At 42.5% G+C, this 24,566-nt stretch overlaps 1 protein-coding gene, 1 long non-coding RNA gene and 2 other non-coding genes across 4 annotated transcripts; all 4 read left to right on the top strand.

Annotated features, from left to right (window-relative positions):
* The first annotated feature begins 441 nt into the window (after window positions 1-441).
* On the top strand, window positions 442-16,463 carry NCBP3 (nuclear cap binding subunit 3). Its single transcript, XM_064729326.1, has 13 exons — window positions 442-599; window positions 2,149-2,214; window positions 2,960-3,065; window positions 3,954-4,079; window positions 6,020-6,148; window positions 8,376-8,449; window positions 9,320-9,428; window positions 10,219-10,318; window positions 10,605-10,711; window positions 11,694-11,973; window positions 12,717-12,874; window positions 14,015-14,179; window positions 14,653-16,463. Exons 1-13 carry the CDS (start codon window positions 447-449, stop codon window positions 14,886-14,888), a joined length of 1,809 nt encoding a protein of 602 aa, XP_064585396.1. The 5' UTR covers window positions 442-446; the 3' UTR covers window positions 14,889-16,463.
* A 1,545-nt stretch (window positions 16,464-18,008) lies between these two features.
* LOC135455834 (uncharacterized) lies at window positions 18,009-20,209 on the top strand. The gene is made up of 6 exons (XR_010442402.1): window positions 18,009-18,052; window positions 18,330-18,389; window positions 18,946-18,969; window positions 19,382-19,436; window positions 19,578-19,678; window positions 20,049-20,209. It is a non-coding gene; the product is annotated as an uncharacterized LOC135455834 (long non-coding RNA).
* Window positions 19,197-19,270, top strand: LOC135456017 (small nucleolar RNA SNORD49). Its single transcript, XR_010442448.1, has one exon. It is a non-coding gene; the product is annotated as a small nucleolar RNA SNORD49 (small nucleolar RNA).
* On the top strand, window positions 19,904-19,977 carry LOC135456022 (small nucleolar RNA SNORD65). The gene has a single exon (XR_010442452.1). It is a non-coding gene; the product is annotated as a small nucleolar RNA SNORD65 (small nucleolar RNA).
* Window positions 20,210-24,566: the final 4,357 nt, after the last annotated feature.

The raw sequence follows: 24,566 nt of genomic DNA, 5'->3' as shown, positions 1-24,566 counted from the left end.
TGGGGAAAAGACTTAAGTTGTATGTTTGTCCGCTCTCCGGCGCCGGGGACACGGCGAGGCCACGCTCTGCCCGGTCTCTGTGGCCGTTCCACCCTGAGCCCCTGGGCCTGAACCGGCTCCAGGCGGGTCGGGATGTGCCGGGCCGGGGGTGCGCTGGGTTCGTGTTGTGTTTGGCTCCGGGGGTGCACCGGGCTCGGGGTGCGCTGGGTCTCGGGGGTGCATTGGATTCGGGGCGCACCGGGCTCGGGGGTTGCGCTGGCTCGCAGGGTCCGCTCGGTCCCGGGGGGAGCCCCGGGCGGGCCAGGCCGTGCTGCGGGCGGCGCTCGGGGCCACCGCGCTCCGCCCGCCCGGCGCTCCCGGCCGCTCTCGGCGCTCGGAGCCGCCCCGCCGCTCGGAGCCGCCCCGCGCTCGTCTCGCTGGCCGCGCTGGGCGGGCCTGGCGGAGCCATGGCGGCCGTGCGGGGCCTGCGGATCTCGGTGAAGGCGGAGGCGAGCACGACCACGGCGGAGCCGCGCGGCGCCGAGCCCGAGCCCATGGAGGTGGAAGAGGGAGAGCTGGAGACCATCCCTGTGAGGCGCTCGCTGCGGGAGCTCATCCCGGTGAGGGCCGGCGGCGGGGGGCTCGGAGGGGCTCGGTCCGGAGGTTGGGGGTGTCTGGGCGCTCTGGGGGGGCTTTTGGGGGGATTCTTGGGCAAAGCGGGGATGTGGGAGCGGGGGTGTGAGGGGACTCGAGGAAGCGGGCGGGATGTGCTTGGGGAGGAATGGAATAAAGGAAGCGGCGGAGATGAGAATTTGGGGTGCAGCGTTGGGGTGTGGGTGGCAGGGAGGGTGTACAGGGGGTGTTTGATGCCGGGAATAAATTCCTGGAGCAGGGAATTAAGGGACTGACCAGAGCCGGGACTGTGGGCTCTGACGAGCAGGCTTTGAGACCTTCCTTCCCCATGTTTTCCTGCCCTTTTTCACTCTCCCTGATTGTTTCTGTACAAGTTTTAGTAGGATTAGGTTTACCAACTAAAAAATGGATCAGAGTTCTAAAATCCTAAGTAATCTTTTGCTCTGAAAACTTGGGTGAAAATTGCTTTGGAAGCTAATCTTTAATTAGCTGGTCTACCAATGTGTGCTTGTGCTTTTGCACAACATGTGGCCTGAGAGACAGCATCGTGCTGCACTTCCTTCTGCTCCCTGAGTCAACCTCAGACACTGTGGGGTTTCAGCTTGAAAAACCATGTTTATTTTGCTTTTCCTTCTCTAGTAACTCTGGCCATTTGGCAGCATTAGAGGAACTTTGGTGCTGTTACTAAGAAAAGCAGTTGGATTGTGTGTGTGTGTTCTTCGGTCTTTCTAAACTGAGACTAACCTACTTCTAGAAACGGTCCTTTAGCCAAAGTACTTATTGCAGCACAAGTGTAAAGAACACGTTTACTCCTAAGGAAAGCAGGAGATGTTCTTCCAGCTCCAAACTTCTGCCAGCTGAGAGTGTCAGAATTCAGAATGAAGAGGTGCCATTTTACAGATGCAAACAATGGAGGGCACAGAATTGGGTCATTGGTCCAGGGGCTCTGGGGTTTAGTCCCTCTGAATTCAGCAGTCCTGACTGATAGAGAGGAAACTTGTCATTTTTTTCCCCTCTCATTCTCCATTTTTACCCTCTGTCCATATCAAAACAGAAGTGTTTCACCTTGGGATTTGGAATTTGGGGTTGAAATAATGATAGGAATAAAAAGTTACTTGTTTAATTGTGGATGTGGCTTGGTGTTCTCACTTTATGAGGTTAAAAGCTGCAAACTGACATTTGAGTAGTCAGCTATCACTGTTAAATCTATTCATGTTTTACAAGGAAATTATATCCAACCCCAAAATTGTAGAAGTCTTACTTGGGAAAGATGTTTGATGACTTTTCCTGTAGTACTGAGAGAGTAAAAGCTTGGCAGCAGCTGACATAGAAACTAAATTCTGTCAAAGGAAAGAATCCTTACAGCGAGGGAAGTTTGGTTCAGTTGATGTGCTTTCAGTTTCACTGACATGAGATGGGGTGAAAGTGAAAAGAGGATCTATTTCTTGTAAGAATGATCAGATGTTTTTTTCAGTGTAACAAATGTGTTGCTTTCAGCGCCCATTGAAATTTCATGACCGTTTTGCTTTGTTTCAGGACACCAGTAGGAGATATGAAAACAAAGCTGGAAGTTTCATCACTGGCATAGATGTAACCTCCAAGGTAATTTTTGTGCTATGGCTCTTCAACATTTTGTCATTTTTGCCACTGGAGAGGTGGAACTTTTTCATTTCTTTCTTTCCCAACATGCACAAAGGCTTAGCCTGGTGTTCAGGTGATGCAGCTGGCATGAATCACTGCATATTCCAAAGATTCAAAAACCTACAGTGCTTCCTAATAACATCTGGAGAACAAGGAGCTTCTCAGCCCATTCCCAAAACTGCACAAGTTCCAGGCAGAGTGCTGCTCATGAGCTACACAAGAGGAGCCTGAGTTGCCAGTCTGGAGCCAGCTCTCCAGTGTTAAATTCAGTCTCAGAGAAACAAATTCATACTTTTGTATATATTAAAAAAATAGGGGAAAAATTATATCATCTTCAAACATTAATTTTGCCTGTGGTAGAAAGACTTCTTTTAGAAGAGGGGTTGTATTTAATATTTGTTAGTAGGGACTAATATTTATTACTAAGGACTATAATGTTCCTGTTCCATGATGGAGTCTGTGTTGTCCAAGCCACTTTGTTTCCCATGCATCCTGATTCCTATTGCTGGATCCACACAAAAACTGTTCTGTGACACAGAAATATTTTTGTGAATTACTTCTATATTCTGAAACCTACAGGTCTGTCCAAAATTAACAGAATTATTAATATAAATTGTTGCTGTCTGGTAGATTTTAGGTATCCTCAGTGCAGTTTGTTGAGTGTGCTCCAGGCTCCTGTTTGAGTGCATTGTTTTGCATTTTGCAGGAAGCAATTGAGAAGAAGGAGCAAAGAGCCAAACGTTTCCATTTTCGGGCTGAGGTGAATCTGGCCCAGAGGAACGTGGCCCTGGACCGGGACGTGATGAAGAAAGGTACGAGTTCATCCAGCACTCAGGAGCAAAGATCCCATCAGTTACTTCCTCACAGTGTCTTGACTTGATTTATCCTGCAATATTTCCTACATTCCCAGAGGTTTTGCTCCATTACTGCTGAAAGGAATCACTTTGGGTTCTTCCACCTGCTTGTTTGCACATTATTATTTTTTAACCTATTTGACACTTGCCACTTCACTCCTTGTTTTACCAGCCCTAGCACAAAGATAACATTTTTTTGTGTGCCTTATTTACTCCTGCTAAATGCCCAAGATTCACCTTCTGGATCAGTGCTGCTTTAAGAATCTTTAAATGCTTTGTACAAAGCCTGGAGCAGTGTGTGGGTACACGTGGAGGACTCAGTGTCCTGTGCACAGGGAGCTCAGACTCTGCTGAACACACACTGAAGCTGCACTGATGGCAAGCTGGAACAGAAGCCAGGAGATGTGTGCACAACAGATTGGTGCTTTTGGCACCCAGTTGGTTCTCAAGGCTTTTTTTCCAGCTGGCAGCTTGGACCTGCTAAGCTGTGGCCTGGAACAGCTCCCCATCAGGTGATGCAAGTGGAAGTGCTTTGTGCAGGGCCTTGTTTTGTTCTGGCTCTTTAGTACTTAATGATAGCACTTTGGCAGTGTTCAAAAAGGAAAAAAAATGTTTCTCAAGCTGTTTGGTTGCTGTGCAATCTCTGTATCTACCAGTGCTTGAGACCTCTTTTAATTTATTGAAAATGTTGCATTGTGGAAAAATAAACTAAGTTATGGTCTGTGTCATGCTTCACTTCAATTAGTTCCTCTTTAGTTTATTTAAAGTATTTGCTTTATAAACTGATATGGCACTAATCTGAAAGCTTGCAGTAAGTACCAGTTTTGTGTCTTTTCCTCTTTGTAGCAATTCCTAAAGTAAGACTGGACACCATTTACATTTGTGGAGTGGATGAGATGAGCACCCAGGACATCTTTGCCTATTTCAAAGAGTATCCTCCTGCTCATATTGAGTGGCTGGATGACACCTCATGTAAGCAAACAGAGTATTTGTAATTCTTACTCTTTTATTTAAACCTGGTCACAGCTGTATCTCTAAGGGAAAAAAAATGTCTAAAATTATGAAAAATGTCTAAAATTATTATCTCCATCTTGACATAAATAATATATCTGAGAGAGGGTGATTGAGCTGTGCAGTTGGGCAGGTTGGGATGGTTTGGGAGGAGGAGGAGGAGCAGATTTGTTGCCATATTTGTGTAGTGCACGCTCCAGGAGAAGTGGGTGGGTGGAAGGAGGTGGCAGCTGGGTGTGATTTCCATAGATTGGAAAAGGAATGTGGGTACACATGGTGAGGGCTGTTTTGGGGAGTGAGATCAGTGAGATCAAAGGTGGTGGAGAGCTCTGCTTTCCTCACTGACACTGAGGCCTGTAGAAGAGATTTTTTGCTACAGAAAATGGAACTGGAATACTGTGAAATTATCATGCTGCAAACCTTGTGCCTGAAATAATAGAAAAAGAAATAGGAGCCAGTGCAGGTTTTCCAAATAGCTGGAAACTTCCTGACAAGCATGGCTGAAAGCTGAGAATCAATACCTTCATTCTCTGGAGTGACCCTGAAGAAATTCTGCTCCAGTGCAAGACGAAATAGATGGTGACCTTGAAGTCACTGTATATGACAGCTTGAAGTACTGGCACAAGCTGATAGAAAATGTGAAACCCAATGAGCCCTGGGTGGATAATTACAGTACAGAGCTGCTGGATGGACCTGTGCTGATGCATGAGCTTGGAAATGCACAGCTTAACTCTGTCTGAGGCAATCTAAGATTGTCTGTTTTCTTAAATTCTACATGAGTAAATTCATGTGAAAATTAAGGCTTAAGGGTTGTAACAATACCCAGTTATGGTTATTGCACATCTTTTTTAATGGTGAATTTTCATGCTGTGTGTGAGTTACCATGTCAGCTACACTTGGTGGAAATACCAAGAAGCTTTTGCTTTTCAGCATAGATTACAAGTGTTCCCAACTGAATTACTTCCTAACGTGACTTAATGCAAAGGTGGATTTAGTGTCCTGTGTTTCAAACTGATGAATGTGAAATGATGAAGGTTTTGGAAATTTGGCAATGGGAAGTTAAGGCAGACTGAAAAAAATAGTAGATTTATTAACCAATCATTGAAGTTAATACCTGGGTGTTCTTCACCTTGTAATTCTTGTCTGTTTGAGTAATTTAAGAGAGATTCTCTTATTTTGGGTCATTGTACAGTCTTAATGTCTGAATCCACTCTGCTTAACAGCAGAACAGAGACATTTGCTGCTGTATTTGTACCAAGTGCAGAAAGCTTTTGTTCAAATCCCATTTCTAAGCAGTTTTAGCTCTTTCAATTTCAACATCTATTAAATACTTTTTATTGGCCTAATAAGTTATATTTTAGTACCATCTGCTGATGCTTAAGGCACATCCTGAATGACACTGTGAACCTGTGTACTCTATAATCTGTTCAAAGTGCTGGAGCAGTCTCCTATTTCCCCCTATTTTCCTGCTTTTTGGAAAAGATTAACAGAATTCTGCACTAAAGTCCAAGGTTCTGTCAATTGCCAAAGGGAAAAAGATCCAGGCTTCATTCCTGCCCCCTGCTGCTCCCTTAATCACATTTGTTTGGGAACACATGGATCCACTGCCCCCCATCCAGTGCCCTGATTTGGTGGTTTCAGGAAGCCTCTCAAATCTGTTGTTGTGCATTTCAGTGACTTTGGGTTTTTGATCAGCTCTTGTGTTTTGTAATAAGCTGAAAATTGTGTGTCCTTCAGCTTATCAGGTGTGTTAAAGAATATGACCTTCCCTGCAAGAGATCTGATGGCTTTTTCTGTCATTTCTGAATTTTTGTCATTGATTTTCTTCCAGCAGGGCAGGGGAGATGTGACTGCTTGATGACACCAACTGCATTTGTGTTTTGTGTTTCTGTTTGTCCCAGGTAATGTGGTCTGGCTTGATGAAGTGACAGCAACACGGGCTCTGATAAATATGAGTTCCCTGCCTGATCAGGAGAAATCAAAGAGCAGAGAAAACAACAAGGAGAAGACAGCTGAAAAAACCAAGAAAGGTAGATTGAGATATGCAAATGCAGCCATCATCTCATTAAATCAATGAAACTTTAAACTTGTGCTGGGGTATTGCATAACCTAAATTACTGAAGGAGCTTCTATCATATAGTTGCAGGTAAATGTATTCTGCCACTTTAAAAAAGGCTTTCATCTTGGAAACCTTTTGAAGAAGCTGCTTCTTAAAAGGTGGGTTGGAGCTAGACCAAAAGCAGTAATTCAGTCGATACTAAACGTGTTAGATGAGGCTGCCACTGAGAGCTGGTATTTATAGTGGGCCCTGGGCACAGAAATAGCTCTGGGTGATGTGCTACAAAGGCAGGCAAAGTGGGCAAAAAGCAGGTGTGAGAAAGTGGCCTATTTTTGAAATGCCACAGCTAATTCCCTTTTTGATGCACCACCATCCTTCCAGAGGATCCCTCGCAGCAGCGTGACAGTGCCTCACTGCAGCAGGGTGTGTACCAGCTCTAAATTTGGCTGCTGTCCTTTTAAGAAAGAAGTTATTAAAAGGTTGGTTATAAAAGAGCAGAGCAGCAAAAGTACATGTCAGTGTCGTGAACAGTCTGGTACCTCGCTGCCTTGGTTGTAAATTTATTTTCCTTTTATGTGGGGAAGTTTAAAATCAGAATTTTGCTGCCTGAGGAGAGTTTTGCTCTTAGGCTGCTGTGAGTGCTGTGGTTGGAGGTGCTCTATCACAAGATACAAAGCAAAAAAAGTTATATTTATTAACTTTTATTAACTTTTCCAAAGATTTTGCTTTAAAATGCTGTATATGACTTAAATGCAAGTAGCCAATCTCTCTGTTAGATATCTGCAGTTCTTCCAAAAGCCTTTCTGGGAAATTTGGTGTTTAAGGCTTTGTTAAATTTATGGATTCTTCAAATTCACTCCCTTTTCCTGCTCCTTTTCCCCACAAAGCAGGGGCTCCTCAGCCATCCACGTGACTTTAATTTTGGCCAAATGTTGGTAAAGCTTCAACTAAGACTTGTTAGGAAATTTTTGGAGATTAGAGACATTGCTTAAATGGAGCATAAACATATATATTTAATCCTGCTCTAATTATATTATCATTGCACCCAATCTGAAAATAAGAACTGTCACGTGAATTACTCCTGTTCCTCTGGAAAAGTGGGATATTAGAGAAAGCACAGAGTGTTCAATTGCATCTTAAGGTGTGAGATCCATACAGATACCCTGGAGTCATCTGGCTTGGTTACATTCCTTTTTTTAGATAGGAATTTCAGGGCTGTTTAGACATTTAGGGAAGCAAAAGATTGGTCTGTGCTGTGAGAAACTTCTAATTTGTGAGGGAGAAAAATGCCTGAGTGCTCTCCCTGCTGGAACTTAATTATTCTGGTTTGAATTTGGGTAATTTGTTTACTTAAATTCTCTCTTTGGTTTCAGTTTGGTTAATTGTGCTTTATTGTTTTCACTCAGGAATATTTTCAGGATCTTTTGGACAGCTGCCACTCTCTATTTTAAAGTTTTTAAGTCCATTGGAAGAGATTTAAGATAAGGAACTCTGAAATGTAAAAGAGAGGATTTTTTAATCTTAGGTCTATGAAGTACTTGGAGATTTTTGCAAATTATATTGGCACATCACACTTCATAGCTGTCCATAGTCATTACTTTTTACAATATTTTATTTCTTGGGGGCTTTAGAAAAAAAAACCAGCATGAATTGTCTTACACTGATCTAAAATGAACTGAGAAATCAAAGTAACTCACAATTTTAACAATTCTGGAAGCATGCACTTATTTTTTAGTTATTTCACAGCAAAATTAAGTCACTAAGTTTGTTTTTTTTTCCTTTTTACTACTTTCTCTCTTAAGCTTTTGATTAATTGTTACTATTGGATATTTGCAGCCATTTGAAAAGGAGATGGAAGGAAAGGCTTTTATGTGCCTTTAGTGCCTTGGCCTTGCTGATCTCTGGTTTTGAGCACACGAAATCCTGACAGGCAGTGCAGTCTCATTTGCTTTCAAAGAATTAAATTAATGATGCACATGTGCTGCTGCAGGCACAGGGCTCTGAATTTCACTGTGCTCCACTTTTCCATAGGCATTCAGTGCTTTGATTATTCCCTAGGCTGCTCAGGAGGAAGGAAAACACCTTCAGGCTGATTTCAGACAATGTAGGTAATCATAAATCAAATGAGGCTGACACACTAAAATGGAGCTTGGCTTTGTTTTGTTTTTTTGTTTTTTTTCCCCAATTATTTTCTTTAGAAAAACAGGAGGAAAGCTCTGATGATGAGACAGAAGAAGGAGAGGTTGAGGATGACAATCCCAGTGATGTGGAGGTCAGTACAGAGGGGAAGTGGAAACTCTGCTCTGGAAGTTCTGCTCTGGCTGGGGTGAAGTTTTCACAGCATTTTAGGTGTCTATTTGCAATTCACAATTTAATTATCAAAATAAATTCGGTGGGGAGTGAGAGGGAGTGCAGGTGGTGATAATCCCAATGGAAAGTGCTTTGTGAAAATAGATTTTGGGGAGTTGAAGAGTGAGCCTGGCTTCTCTTTTCTGCTGAGGGGAGGCAGTGAGAGAACAATAATGGAAGGCAGTGACCTTTCAGCAGGGAAATGCTTAGAGCCCAGTGGGATTTAGGCTGCCCATGGATCTGTGGGAATCAGCACACACAGGGATGGCCTGGCAGCAATTTAATCCTCACTGCCTGTGGATAATAGGTGTGATTAGGGTTTCCTGTAGCAATGGCTCAGTGAACACCCCCACATCATGGATGTCTGAATTGAGTTTCTATAAAGCAGCTATAAATGAAAAAGAAAGGTTTTTAGTCATTGTGTGAGGGCATGAGAAGCTGTTAATAAAATAATTTAGATATGAAACAGGGAGAAAAAAAAATCATTCTTTTCAATGCCCGAGTTTTGCTATTTATTTTCTGCATTTCAGTAATATAGAGTCATTTGACAATTACTGGATTTAATAACCTGAGTTAATGTTATGGAACAAGAGAAGGAAATATTTTAAATTTCCAGGGCAATTTACATTAAAAATTAACATCAGCTTGTCAAGAAAATAAAGCAGAGCTCATTTGAACATCATTTGAAAAGCGACTTTCTTCATAATCACTTGATTGCTTCTCTGTAAGCAACCCATTTTTGTTCAACAAAAATTTGATTTTTGAGTCCAAAATCCCTTTTTTGCCCCCAAAGTTGGATGCCCTCTCCCAGGTAGAAGAGGATTCCCTCCTGCGCAATGACCTTCGCCCTGCCAATAAACTGGCTAAAGGAAACAAGCTGTTCATGAGATTTGCTACTAAAGGTAAATGACCAAGCACCCTGAATTCACTGCTTGTGTACTTTTATTTGTTGGCTAATTAATGCCTCAAAGTGCCTCCTTCTTATTTATAACACTTCTTATAAAATAACACTTCTTATAAACACCTCAAAAATTACACTTCTTGTAAAAGTGTGATTTTTTTTTTTTGCTAATTGTTAGGTGTTAAAATTTTGCCACAAATCTACATTTCTTGTGTCAATTATTTCAGTTCAAGTTGTATGAAAATTATTGTACCTGGAAATTGTATTTTGGGCACAAGGCATTCTTCCCAATCCCATGGAAGAGGAATGATGCCTTTTTCCAGAAGTAAATTCCACATTTTATAAATATGGATACAACTGGAGATGCCAGTGAGGGATTAGTAAAAATTATTACTAAATATTACTTTTATTTATTAATATCCATATTAATAAAATAAAATTAATATCCATATAATCTCTGGACCATGCAGGAAGTGGCACATTCATTAAGGTGATGAGGAAGGTGAGTGGAAATTCCAGCAGTGACAGGGGGATGTAATGCCCTGTAAAGCTGATCTCTACAAACCCAGTCTCCCTGGAATTAAGTTTCTAGACACAAATAAAGCTGTGGTGCTAGGAGAAATTCCAGAGGTGTAAGCAAAATTGAATCCTTCATGGAGGAGGGTGAAGTAATTCTGATTTTAAGGCACACTCAGTCTCACTCTCTGTCTTTGGATAGTTATTTATTTTTATGCTGTGCTGTAAGTTATACTCTAAGAGGGAAAAATCCCTATAATTCATGTTTTTTGCAGATGACAAAAAGGAGCTGGGAGCTGCAAGGAGAAGCCAGTATTACATGAAATATGGCAATCCAAATTATGGAGGCATGAAAGGAATTCTTAGCAATTCTTGGTGAGTGTTGGACAGAGGAATTGGAACATTGCAGTTAATTGGACAAGCTAATCTAAAACTGTTTTAATTTGTGGATTTTCTATTGAGTTTATGTAGATGCTTCAGTGTAAATAATGGTTTTGCAATTATAAGGAAAGACTTTTCTCATGAAAATGAAGTTTCTATTCAGACCAGCTCTGACATGAACATGTCTGCTGTTAAAGTGGGTGAGAATTGCAGGATTTAGGGGTCGTGAACGAGCCATAATTCCCGTGGCAGCCATGTCAGCCTCTCTCTCTGCTTTCAGGAAGAGGAGGTACCATTCCAGGAGGATCCACCGGGATGTGATCAAGAAGAGGACTCTGATTGGGGACGATGTGGGCCTGACTCCCCCCTACAAACATCGGCACTCAGGTACTGGGGGCGCTGGGACATGCAGGGCTGGCCAGGGTCTGCAGCAGTGCCTCAGCAATCCCATGGGATCTGTGCAAATCTTCTTAAAAAAAGAAATCTGAATCTTATTTTAAGAGTTTACAGGAAATTCCTGAGGTGGAAACTTCATTCTGCTCATTGCTTCCCAAAATAGCTGCTGCTTTTTATGTTTTATGCTTTTTTTTCTTTTATGAAATTTAGGGCATGGGGACTGTGGCATCAAAGGCCAAAAGAAGGGATGAATGACATCTTCAGCCTTCTTGGCAATTTGTCACACTTGCAAAGTCAATTCTCCCAGTCTCTAAATGTAGAACAATAGAGATGAGAAAATTCTATTAATTAGGCTGGAATACCTTCATCTGCTACCTAAGGTAGAAAAATAATGGGTGTAAAAATCTGACATGAGACAAGTGCAATGTGATTGGCCTGTTAAAAATACAGCTGTGGATGTGACAAATCTCATGGAAGATTTTCCATGTTGGTCATGTAGTGCTGTCTGAAGAGATGTCTGAGTGCTGCTGATGACTAAATTGAAATAGTTTCTATTTAAATCAGTGTCTGTGATGAATTCATCATAATGACACCTGTGTTCTTTTTGGCACTGCAGCTTGCAGGACTTGAAGGGATTTTTGCAGAGCCAGCAGCTGGCACGTTAAGCCCTGTAAGATCCTGGGAATTGTGCTTAGCTCAGGGAGGAAGAGCTGCACCTCCTACAGGAGGCACTTGTGCTTTAATTTCTCTGTCCAGCTTTGTGCTTGGCCAGGCCTCTGAGGGAGAGAACACATTTTGTCCTGTAGCAGTTTTATGCCATTTATTGATTGCAGTTAAAATATTCTCTCTCTTTAAGAAGAGAGAACTAAAAGCCACAGACTCATTTGTAGGAGATCATTAATTAGCGAGGTGATTTTCCTTTAGGTTTGGTGGATAAAATTCAGTAGATCAGAACGAGTTCATTTCGCTGCAGGCTTGGTGAACGTTCCTGAGGAGCCCATAGAGGAGGAAGAGGAGGAGGAGGAGGAGCAGGACATGGATGAGGATGACAGGGTGGTGGTGGAGTACCGGGATGAGCTGCAGGCCTTCCGGCAGGCGCGGGAGCGCGGCGCCGCCCGCAGATCCAGCGCCTCCGACTCGGACGAGATGGATTATGACCTGGAGCTGAAAATGATCTCCACCCCCTCGCCCAAAAAAAGCATGAAGATGACCATGTATGCAGATGAGGTGGAGTCACAGCTGAAAAATATCAGGTAAAAGTTTCTTAGTCTTTAAAAGCAGCGGTGAAGAGGGATTGCGTGGTTTTAGCGACAGAGCTGCCAAAGATTGAGGTAGCAAAATATATCATATAAAATAATAAAATATATTTCTTAAAATCTATTATTTTATATATTATATTATTTTGTATAGATTTTCTAACAAGAATTACAGAAACTAGGCTTTCAATATAATTAACTTTTTTAATATATATTTTTCTGCAGATCTCTCTATCATTGCTTATCACTTGAAGTAGAATCAAGAGAAATTTATGCAAACAACCCTAATTAACAGGGAAAAATAACTCCTCTTTCTGTTTTCTCTTTGCCCCTTGCTCTTTATCTCAGAAAAAAAAACCAAACTCAATTGTTGGTGACAAAAAGGAATTTATGTTCATTATGGGCTTACCAACCAAAGTTGTATATATTGTAGATGAATAAAATAACATCCATATAAATTCAAATAAATATAACCACCCCTTCAGTAGGGTGGTTGTACTCATTAAAATGTCAACAATTTCGAGGCTGCCTTGAAATGGATCCTGAGGTATTCATGGAATTATTGTTATATTTAAGATTCTGGCTTGAACAGCTTCTAAGCATTGTTTTTACTACTTTTTCTCAGCAGAAAAATCCTGATATTATTATTTTTGTGATGTAATTTTCCACATAAGAAGACTCAAGAACTATTCTAGATTGAATTTTATTTAGAGGACATCAAATCTATGATTTTTTTTCAGGAATTCCATGCGAGCAGATAGCATAGCCACCAGCAACATCAAAAACAGGATTGGCAGCAAAGGATCCTTGGAGAAAGTTGCAGATGTGAGGCTGCTGTTGGAAGAGAAACGTCAGAATAACTCTGGGCCACGGCTGCCAAACAGCACTGTCAAATCAGGTAATTTCTCACTCATTGCTGGGCAGAATTGTCTCTAAAATATATTTATTTCACACCTGTGCTCCACTGCAGATAAACTCTGCATTCACACAGTTTGTCCTCACTCAGAGATTGAGGTGGGAATTGCTTTGGGGAAAGAATCAAGTACACTTTAGTGAAAGCTTTTTTAGTGATGTTGATTTCCATCCATTTTCTTTGCCTGTGCCAATCTCCCCCCACTTTGTTCCCTCCTTGAGGCAGAGATTCTCTGCAGCTGAGAAACAGCACACAGCGAAGGTCCTGCCCAAAATCAAATGTGAAACACTGACTACACTTAAAAATACACATAAATACACATTAAAAATGTGTATTGCATGAATATGGGTAGCTTTGCATTTGGCAGATTTATTTCTGATCTTAAATAAGTTAAATAACTTATTTATTTGACATAAATGTATATAATTTCAGCTGCTTCTGACATATGTATTATTATCTGACTGATAAGTGAAAAATACCTTTATGTATCAATGAAAAGTCAAAATAATGTTTGTATATTTTACCCTTCCTGCCCATTTTGGGCCTCTGACAAGTTGACACATGGTCCCAAAATTCCCTTCATATTTTTGTCTGGACCCCCTGTAAGATTGGGAACATCCAGCTAAGCCAGGCAAACTTCAGAGTACAAAATTCACATCAAAGGTTAAGTATCAACATCTTTAGTATTCTTTTTATTTTATTCTGCCACATACCAAGCAGTGGTAGAATTTTAAATCAAGGTATCTGTTACCTGAAAAGAATTGTTGAAGGCAGACCAGTTTCCATGGAATTTTCCCTCCTGCTGGATATTTACACCCTCTGCTGCTACACCAGGAAAGCAGCAGGCCATGGGATAACTTAGGTTTTTATCTTTTGGACAGAGCACAGCTTGAAAACATGAAATGCCAAATTTATTGCCAAAACTGAAATGAAATCTGGCTAAATTGTACTGCAGAAATTTCCAGGAAATCTCAGTATGAAAGACTTAAATGAACAGGCTAAAGAAAAGATAAAACCAGAGAATCTGTCTGGTTTCAATAATGAATGAACATAAACTGAGCTGTAGAGTAGAATAAATGCCACAGGATTTTTTTTTGTCATTTTAATCACTGAAAATATCCCCAGATGTGAGGCAGAGACTGGGAAAAAGGCCACACTCTCCAGAAATCAAAGCTCCAAGCAGTGCCTGTGCTCCTCGTCGAGAACCAATCTCAGATGTGCACAGCAGGCTGGGAATCCCCAAACAAGATGTGAAAGGCCTCTACTCTGACACCAGAGAGAAGAAATCAGGTTAGTTGTGTGCAGAAAATGTTCTGCTGCACTTCCTTTGGTTTTGGAGTCCAAGGGAAATCTCAGCAGAAAGCCATGAAGGGGTGAAGTTGAATGAAATTCAGGATAAATTAGTAAATGTTTGTTCAGAGCTTTGAAATCTAAATACGTGTAGGGAGGAGCTGGGGGGTTTGGGAGCAGGATTTTTATGGAGGTGGGCTGAAGATCTGCTTTCAAACTGTGGGCACCAAAATAAGTGTCAGGAATGCAGGGGCACTGGAGGTGTGAATTAAACAAGGCTGCCCTGAGCCTCCTGCAGCTTAATTTCAATTACTCTTAAAGCATAATCAGTTCCATGCCAAATATTGAGGTGGGAGGAGTAGGAAGGGTCTGAAGAGTTTGAACGATTTGTGAGTTTAATTGGCTCCTTGACTTTTTCCTCTCAGTCCTGTCTGTTTTGGTTTTTATAAAATGTTTGTTTTTCATCTGCTTAGGTAATTTATGGACCAGATTGGGGTCTGCTCCGAAGACGCAGGAAAAGACTCCAGAGAAAGCTGAAAACTCTGTGGCATCTCCAGAGGAGGATGACTCTGAGCTGCAGAGGGTTTGGGGTGCTCTCATCAAGGAAAAAGAACAGTCCAGGCAAAAAAAGAGTCGCTTGGATCATTTACCCTCCCTACAAATCGAGATCAGCCGGGAAAGCAGCTCTGGCTCAGACTCTGAATCATGACTGGGTTCACAGCCTGACCCTGCAGGTGCTGCCTCTGCAGCCTGGCAGGATCCCCCTTGCCCAGGAGCTGGACACTGGCAAAGACTCTGCAGTGAAGGTTCCAGAAGTGTTTTTGATCCTTTTCTACAACGAGAGAGGCATAAACCACTTGAAACCTAAAGCAAAGACATTTGTCTGGAGTCTGTGGCTGGCCCTGTGCTCTGCAGGGCATTGTCATCTCTGGTTGTGACAGCAAACCTGTAGTGAATTGTAGCAAAACATTTTCTTCCCCAAGCTTTGAACTTAAAAGATGAGGCAGAAATGCTCTGTGTTTTTAAGGAGAACTTTTCTGTTCTTGATGTTTTCATCATGGAGGCTTTTAACAAAATGTTTTACACACCTCATCCAAAGAACAGGGCATTTATTTCATGATCCTGATCATTGCCTTGCCCTTCTGGCTCTTTCCAGCACCTTTCCTTTCCTCCTGAAGTAATAACAATAAAGCTTCCTGGGTGGGCAGCCAGCAAGGATAAAGCATGAAGGGATTGATTATCACACTGAATGTAAATCCAAGTTACACATTTTATCACAGTTAAATCCCCTGTAGGTATCCCAGTGGCACCACCAGAATCCAAGGAATCCTGCTCACTCATTTTGGTGATGCCACATTCTGCTGTAGCAGGGATTGAGATGTTCAGGACTGCAAAGTTGGACGTTTGACAATTGTGTAAACCCCTGAGGGTTTGGGGGTGTTTTGTTTTTTGGTTTTTTTTTTGCTGTTGTTCCACGAGGAGAGATTATATTCCTGTCATTCCACCTGGATTATGTCCTGGAGCAATCCATCCAACAGCTGGAAAGCATTTTTATATTTGTGAGAATCTTCCCACTGGCCACAGTGAAAGCTCTAGTGGTGTTCTCCTCTGTGCTGTTCTATCTATGTAGAAGTGAAAGAGAAAAGGAAAACTTTAGGATCACTGTCTCCTGTCAATATTTTGGATGTTCTTCCTGTATATTACACGTGGATGTGGACATGGGTGACTTGTTCCATTCAGCTTTTTTACCTGCACATTTTCACCCCTCCCTGGGTAGGACAAGGGTTTGATCAGTGTGCAGCTGCTGTTTTTTATTTTTATTTTCATATTGCCAGTAATTCTGATTGAGGAATAATGCAGCACATCACATTCAGGTAAACAACAGGTAGCAAAACCATTTTAATAGTCTGAAATCTGTTTGCATTGTCCCTGTTCCTTGATTCTGTCAGTCCAAAATATCTGTGAACTTTTCTTCCCATTTCTGCTTTTTAACAAGCAACTTTTTCACTTTTTATTTTTTTGCCCCTCCTGTTTTTGTACTAAGTTGAAGTAGGTTGGAGATTTCAGCAAGGAATCTGCAAAATGAACTTTTCTTGTGCTTTATGATGTGTGAGGATAGCAGCATGTCAAATGAAAGGTCAAATGACAGGCACAGTGACTGCAGGGGCAATGTGGGGGCTGACCAGGCTTCAAGCCTTACTCTTTCCTTGTTTTGTGACACTCATCCTTGATTTTATATTTAATTATTGAATATATAAATGTCTCATAAAAGTGCTGTTGAGAGAAACGCCTGCAATGTCTGATCACTGTAATAACTCATTTTAAACGTGTGCTTTCACTGATACCCTCTCCCCAAGCTTTCCCAGAGAATCACTCCCATCTCTCCAGATCCTGATAAAATTTATTTCACTGGTGTCTTTTTGCCAGCAAACCTTTGTGTTGTGTCACTGCTTTGAATCCATTGGGACTTTTTCCTGAAAGGAATCAACACCTCATGCACCAAAGCTGGATTATTGGGAAGCCTTGTGTGTTTCCATGTCAATATTCCTAATTTAAACCTGGTAAAGGATAAATTGATGGGAATAGAGGATCTCTAGCTGATTTTAAAGATTTGTGAATCAAGCACAGGCCTGTGACCCTTAACTCTGCTTCTGCCTTCCAGGTTGTCAGAAATATGCCTTAAAAATTCCCCCATGCTGGTCAGGACTGGTTTTATGGTTTTGGAGGGGTTTTGGTGTGGTGCTGAGCCCACAGGAGCTTAGCTGCAAGAAAATATGAAGTTTATTGTTTAGAGAGGGTTTTGTAATTGAGTGTGCCTGGTTTTGCTTTTTTATCATGCACAGAGAAGCCTTGGAAAGTGCTGATATCAGGAATTCCTTCCAGCTTTGGGCTTCCTTAGTTACCTGAGCCAGGGATTTGGTAATTAAAAATGAACTCTGAATTTTAACTCGGTGCTTTTTCCTCAACGTTTTAACGTACATCCATTTGATCAAGAGGTTCCAAAGAGAATTTTGTTCCTTTCTCTTTGTGTTCAGTTGTTCAAACCTTAGCTAATGTGATTTTTCACTCACCTCCCAGCTATCATCACCTACAAGAATTTGATGCAGAAATTGATGTTTGATAGGGGACGGGACTTGTGTATTTCACTAACGTGTTTATGTTGAAAATGGCGAAAAAAGAGAATGTTGGCTTTGGCTCTTGCTGCAGGATCTGAATTTTAGTTGATTTGTTATAGCACCACACTAGTCCTTCTTGTAGGGAATTTTCCGCTGTTTGGAAAATTTGGATTTTTGATAAATAGTTCCAGGCTGAACACGTGGTGTTGAGGGTGAAATTTTAAAGCAAAGCTGGCTTTATGTTTGTTTCTAAAACGATGGCTGATGCACTTAACAGAGGGAAAAGGACACCAAAACACCCCTATTTTCAGTTCAAGATGACACAATGAGAAAAGAATGGAACTTTTATTTAAAACCAGCTGTTCTGTTCTAAATAAAACTGGCCTGAAATCGCTCCGACCTCTCCAGCGTTCCTGGAAAAGGCAGAACCCAGGGCAGGGCCGCTGCTCCCTGGGGCTGTGCCCGGCCGGGAGCACACGTCCTGTCACCTGTCCGTGCCCTGAGGAGGTGCCTAAACCTGGTTTAGGTTTTTTGGGGGTTTTTTGGGGTTTTGGGGTCGGGGTTTGAGCGAACCACGCGGCTCTGCCCGCCCCGTTCCCTCATGGCCCACCCGGGAGGAAATGGGAGCCTCGGCCCCCCCCCGCCTGTGGAGCAGTGGCACAGCCCGCCCCCGCTCGGGGTGGTACGGCCCAAGGCTTTATAAGCGGCCACCGAAAGGATTCGCGCCCTTTCGTCCCATGCCCTTGGAGCTGCTGAGGTGAGAGCAGGCCGGGCTGAGCTCCGGGCTGGGCTCGGGGCCTGCAGGGCGGGCAGTGGGGAGGTGCAGGCCAGGCTTGCCGAACGAAGCGCTCGTACAGCTGAGGGAGCTGAAGCGCTCGCTCCCCCAGCTCGGCAGTGGTAGCGGCCGCCGGGCCTGCCTGGGCCGCGCGGGCCGGGCCGCACCATTGGAAGGGCGGGGGGGGGCGCGGCCTCGCGGTGCGTGGCGCCTCATGCCCCTCATGGTCCTTATCGTCCGTATGGTCCTTGTCCCTCAGGCCACCATGGAGGCTGCAGCGGCGCCGGGACCCCGCCGGGACCGCGGAAACCTCTCCCCGGTAAGTCAAGAAGGGCTCGGGGCTCGGCCGAGCCGGGGCTGTGTGTGGGGAGCGCTGCTGGCACGGCCTGCCCGGGGCTCCGTGAGGGCAGTGCAGGAATCGCTGCTGTGGGGAGTGCTCGGCATGGCGCTGTCCATGGATTTTCGTGGCGCTACAGCCATAAAAATCAGCAGTTGGGTCCTTTGTTTTATTTTTCGACGTGCTAGGCCCTTTCTGTGTAATTTAAAATTACACCCACAGCATTGGGGTGTTTGCGATTTCAGTTTGAAAATTGCCCTATTGGTAAATGCAACCTTGTAAGCTGCACTCTTAAATTACTTTAAATTTACTTAAGTTATATAAATTTCCTCATTAAGCATTATTTAGAGACCTGTTTGAGTACTAATACTTGTTTGATATAAATATTTCAGTAATTTGTATTAACATAAACACGGGTGGAAACACAAGTAGAGTTGGTTTTGAGGGTCTGGTTTTGTTCTTGTTTTTCCCTGCACAAACCTACTTTGTACTCTTAAAAAGTATTCTAGTAACACTTCTCTTGCTTTTACTCCCACAGCAGAAAGATGTCGTGAAGTAAAGAGTAAGTTAAATTTTTTCTTTCTACATTAGGGTGTACGAAGTTGTTAAAAGGGGTTCCTTTAGTCAAAATTAATCTGTAAAAAAATACATCTTAAATTAAAACTCAATAAAACTGATTTTGTGTACATACAAGAGTTAATGCTTCATAACACAAGGGGGAGATTGTACAACTGTTTAAGATACAAGCTGGTGTTTTGAGTGATTAATTAGAGGAGTTAATGAACGGCTGTTGATGATGATAACCCTGAATAGGAAGTGCCGTCAGATGCGAGAACTGACGATACCCTGGTTCTGGTCTGAAATGCAGCTGCACACAGGAGCTCAAACCTCCACATTCACTCTCTAGAGCCAGCAGGCAGCTTTGCTGGCCCTGGAAACGTCTCACCTTGTCCTTCTGTCCCACTTCTCTGCAGAGCTGGGCCTGTGACACAGCAGGAGCAGCTGGGGAGAGGTGGCTCTGATGTGAAGGTGAGTGATGAATTTCAGAGCACTACATAGAACTCTGTACCAGGTGAAATGTCAATTTAGAATGAAGTTTATAGGATCTAAGGAGCTGAGTCTGTGTTCCTTAGAATTTCAAGCCTAATCTTTATTTTCTGATGTGTTCAGGTAGAGCCTGCAGGGCTGTGCTGGTGATGTCCCCCCATTGATGGGACAGCTCTTCCCAAGTCCTGTGGAGGGCACTGGGACAGAGCAGGAGAATCTGCTGGGTGAGTTTAATATTCATTGTGCTCTTAGCTGAGTGTGGTGGCTTTTGGCTGCAGCCTCAAAAAGAGACTTAATTATACATTTAGAGCAGAGTTTCTGTTTCTAAATGTATAATTAATGAAGCTCTAGGCAAAAAATGCAGTAAATGTGTGAGAGCAGCTGTTTCTGCACTGCAGACACAGATAAAGCTCTGTTCCTGCCACAAAGTGTCATTTCCCTCTGATATCACATGATGAAACTAACCCAAACTTGCTGGAATTACCGGCAGATTGACTGGTGGTGAGCAAAAGGTTTTCTGATGATATCTGACTCATTAACAAATGCATTAATGATAATTAAGGCTGGTTACCTGACCCTGCTCCTGTGTTCCAGGTGGTGCTGCTGCAAACATCTCTGAGGCAGAAGGACTCCAACACAGCACCTGGCCTTGAGGAGTTTGTGCAGACAGAACATTTTTCTGCCTGTTACAAAGTGGTAACAGTTAAAATGTTTTATTACGTGTGCATTAAAATAATTTAAAAAATAAAATAACACTGTTTGGTCACTTTACTGCATTAAGGAAACTGGGCACTCCTATAATGTGCTGTAAGGTGAAGAAGATGTACCAAGATTGCAAAATTTTCACTGCAGATGATGCCAGTGGGGTTTAGGGTGGTAATTAGAGTTTAAGCAAGACACCAAGAGTGTAATTAATTACTGCACAGATCAGCCCTTCAGTGCTCTGACAGCCAGAGCAGCAAAATGCAGCTGCATCTGTAGCTTGTTTGCAGGCTTGCTGTTTGTCATTTTGATCTCAAAAATTAAATTTAAAGTCTGCTGCAGAGGCAAAGTTCAAGGGTTAGGGGGAATCTTGGCAACTTGGAGATGCTTAAAAGAGTTAAAAGCCAGTGTTGGAGGCCAAAACTCCCAATTAGCTTAATTATATCAGTAGAACTGGCAGGTTCAGCACTTCAGTGCTCCAAACATCCAAAGTGATGGTGCTGAGCCTTCTGCCCACCTGGTGTCAGCAGTGAGGATTTAGGGTGTGCTTTTTTTCCAAATTAATGAATAATTAAACTAATTCCTCACGAGCCTGCGGTCACTGCTGAGGGGGTATCACAGTGATCACTGCACAGCTCCAGGTGGGAGAGTTTGGGGTTGTTTTGCCTTCCCTGTGCAGTTCAGGTGAAGATCTGAATTGATTTTCATTCTGATTTTCTGACTGGAAGGTGCTGTGAGCTGGTGCTGCTCGTGTGGCATCAGGGCAGTGTCCCTGGCCCTCCAAAAGCAGGGGTGGCTGTGCTGCCTGAGGTGTAAATTGCATGAAATGCAGAATTCCAGGAGTTTCTTTTTGTGTTCAGAAAAACAGGCTCAGTGTTTTTCAGAGAAATCTGGTTCTACAACATGAAGGTAAATTAATCTGAATTTTTTTTCCCCTAGAATTGTTACTGCAGTACATCCAGGGCTTAATAAAAACATTCAGCCTGGGCAGTGAAGTAGGTAAAACATTTGGAATTAATTAGTTTCTCTTCATCTGAAAGGATTTGAGCACTATGATGAACAGGTTACTCCTCTGCTCAATTAAAATTTAAAATTACATTCTGTTCCCAGTGTTTTAAGAACCAAACTTATTTTTCCCTGATTTTAAGAGCTTGTGTATTAGAACATGTTTATATTTCTTATCTCATGCAGTGGGAATAAAAATGGGTTTAAAGCTCTCAAAAACCACAAAGATCCACCTCCTTTAAATGTGAACCTGCAGACCATGGAGGTAAAAGCAGCCACATGCCCTCAGCAAACAGAAATAATCAGCAAATTGTTTAATGAGCTGTTTAATTTGCTCAAGGAAGGTTTGCTGCAACTTGTTTGAAAGTTCTTGCTTTCTAATGTTGGGATTCTCTCATTAAAACAGAGCAAAGTTGATGTGGGAAAACTTGAATATTGAATTTACCTGGGTTTATTGAGGGTGCAGTTGGTGGTATCTGTTAGAGATAAATATTCATGAGTTTCATTTTAGCACCACTTGTTTATTGTTCTAATCAAAACCAAAGTTCCTCAGCAGGGATCCTTTAGCAGGCTGGGGTTTTGCTGAGATTAATCAATGGAAAATGTTATTTCTGTTAGAAAATGGTGCCTTTCAAACATAACAAATGTCCTCAGTGTTTTACTGTGATTTTCCAGGGGAGCACAGATAATTTCATGGTGCTTGAGGGGAAGGGAAATAAAACCATTCTGTTTTGATTACATTTGGAGCACTTAAAACTTAGTGTTGGGGAATAAACAGCAGACAAAAATCTGGTTTTAAAACACAATTATTTTGGATTTTCTAAAGGTTTCAAAAGAACAGTTGGCAGGAATCCCTTTGGCACTCAACAGCAGCCAACAACCCTGGATAAATCTAAAATAGATGAAAAGATTAAAGCAGAAAGAAAAAATATGCAACAAAGCAAAGAATGGCTGAGTGCCAGCTTTTAGCAATAAGAGAGATGGCAATGCTGTATCTCAAATCAGTGTTTGAGAGAAAACATGGAGATTATCCCCAAAATCTGGGCTGGGGGGCTGGAATTGAGGAGGAGGAGAGGATCCACAGCTTGTAAATCACAAGCTTCACATTTCACATAAATGCTGGTTATCATCCTCATTTCTTGATTAGTATTGTAAAGCAATCCTGTCTGCAGCAGCATGAGAACCATCACTGATGCAAAGCCATAAATTACTGTAATTAATACATGCCAGCCATTAATGCAATGTAAAGAGCAGCTCTCTCTTGGCTTGCTGTTCCAGCTGAGGCAGTTTGAGCTGCAGCTCCTTAACCAGGAGGGAGGAAGGGATATCCTGTGTGGCTGAGCTTTGCAGAGTGCAAGAAATCCTAAATATTCAATATTGACACTTCACTGCTTTTCCCCTCAGAGCAGGAGGAGCTGTGAATTTTCCACCTCCCTCTCAGAGATGTGAGGCACAGAGGAGCTGCTGTTGGTGTCGTGCCAGAAAAGTGTCCCAGGTTTGTTTTCTCCCAGCTAAAGGATGTCAAAAGCTTTGTCACAATTGCTGAGACACCACAGGCAGCAACTCCTGAGCTGCTCAGAGCAAAACCTCAAAATAACCAGGGGGATTTTGGCCTCTCTCAGGCTCAGGGTGTTCCTGGCACCCCTGACCTTGTGCTGCCAGAGCTGGAGCACATTTCAGTGTTCCTGTGAGGAAGGACAAGGTTAATGCATCATTTAATGCTCTGCCAGGACAAACATTCCCCTTCTTTGTCACCTCATGTCATTTAGTGCCTTAATTTACACTTGAAATCAGTTTCAGCCCAGCTGTTATGAACTGATCCCAAACCTGCTGAACATGGGGAGGGCTGAACAGGTGGGGTTTGATTCAGGGCATGCCAGGAGAGCTTATTTAGAGAACTTAATTATTTTAGAGCTTATTTAGAGAACTCTGAGCATTTTCTGCTCCTGTGCTCTAATTCAATCACATCTGTCCTGCTCCACCTCCTGACACTCCAGCCCACAAGGTGGGGCAGTGACCAAGCTCAGAGCATTTGAAATAAAAGATTTTTGCAGCCTTGAAGATTCTTTGAGGAAACTCAGTTTTACTGCTGGTTCCTTCCCTGTTTCTAATAAGATTTGCAATTTTCATTACTGTGTAGAGAATCCCACACACAGTGATAATGTCACTCTTTAATTAGCTGTTAATTAATGTGTCTCAGTGTTGGACCAGCAAAGGCTCGTTTGATGAGGTTTGATGCTGTGCAAACTTGAAGTTCATGGTTCCACCCCAGAGTGTGAGGAGGAGCCAGAGGAGTTAAAACTTATTTTTATTTGATAAAAATAAAGCAAGATTTGCCCTTCATTCCCCTCCCCTCCCCTGCAGCTCAGGAGCTGCCAGGCTGTGCCTGCTCCAGGTGGATTTTGAGTCAATAAACACCCCCAGCCCAGCACCTGTGTGCAGCTGAAACCTGAACAAAATGCAAGTGAGGAAATCACTCAGTGCAGGCTGATTTCAAATCCCTGCTGTTTTAATCAAATAGAGATGTTAAAAGTTTAATCTCCAATAATTAAGATTTTTGTTTGTTAGGCTCCTGTTCGTTTTTACAAGTCAACACCTGGATTTTTTTTCCATAACAGTTTTTTTTTATTTGTAATGGTTTGTGGTAAAATCATTGCACAGCCCAGCTCTAAACAAATGATGATTGATGTTTCTGAAGCTGCCTATGGCTTTCTGCTGGGCTCTCCTTGGTTTTCTTTATCATTTTGATTTATTTCCCAGATATTTGATTGTGCTTTCCCAGATCTGTCAGATAGTCACTCTAGGTTTGATTTTCTTGGTTTTTTTTTTGTGTATTTTGTGCATTTGCAAACTGCACCTAAAGGTTTGTTGGGTGCTGTTATCACTGAACAGTGGAATAGGCTTGAGGTTTGACAGCACATTCAACACCAACTTCCAGCTAAGCCTGAGGTTATCAGCCATAATAAAAAATAACCAATTTTCCTGGATAGCTGAAACTTCATTAATAAACACCTGAGTCAAGATAATAGTGGCACCAATGATAATTTGGTGATCAGCCCTTATCAGACAGCAAGTGCAGTGCTAGGCTGAGGTGATCTGTGAGCTGTTCAATGCAGCAGCAGCTGAAATATCCAATAGAAATGTTTCACATCTGTGCCTGCCAATCCTGCAGCAGCCTGCAGTGCTCCCCATCACCTCAGCACAGATAAGAACTGGGGCTGGAGCCCTGCTGGGAGCAGGCAGAGCCTTTGGTCACTCAGTGGATGAAACAATTTTCCTGAGCTGTGTCAAATCAGGTATTTCATTCCTTTCATCCATGGCAGTAAATAATAAACTCCTTGTGCTGAGTGAAATCCAGGGGATTCCTGCTGGGGAGATGATGGGAATTGTTTCAGAGCTGGGAGC

This window comes from Zonotrichia leucophrys, chromosome 19, assembly GCF_028769735.1.
Source record: "Zonotrichia leucophrys gambelii isolate GWCS_2022_RI chromosome 19, RI_Zleu_2.0, whole genome shotgun sequence".
Taxonomy (NCBI): domain Eukaryota; kingdom Metazoa; phylum Chordata; class Aves; order Passeriformes; family Passerellidae; genus Zonotrichia; species Zonotrichia leucophrys.
The sequence above is the reverse complement of the archived record's forward strand: the minus strand, read 5'-3'. Positions and strand labels throughout refer to the sequence as shown.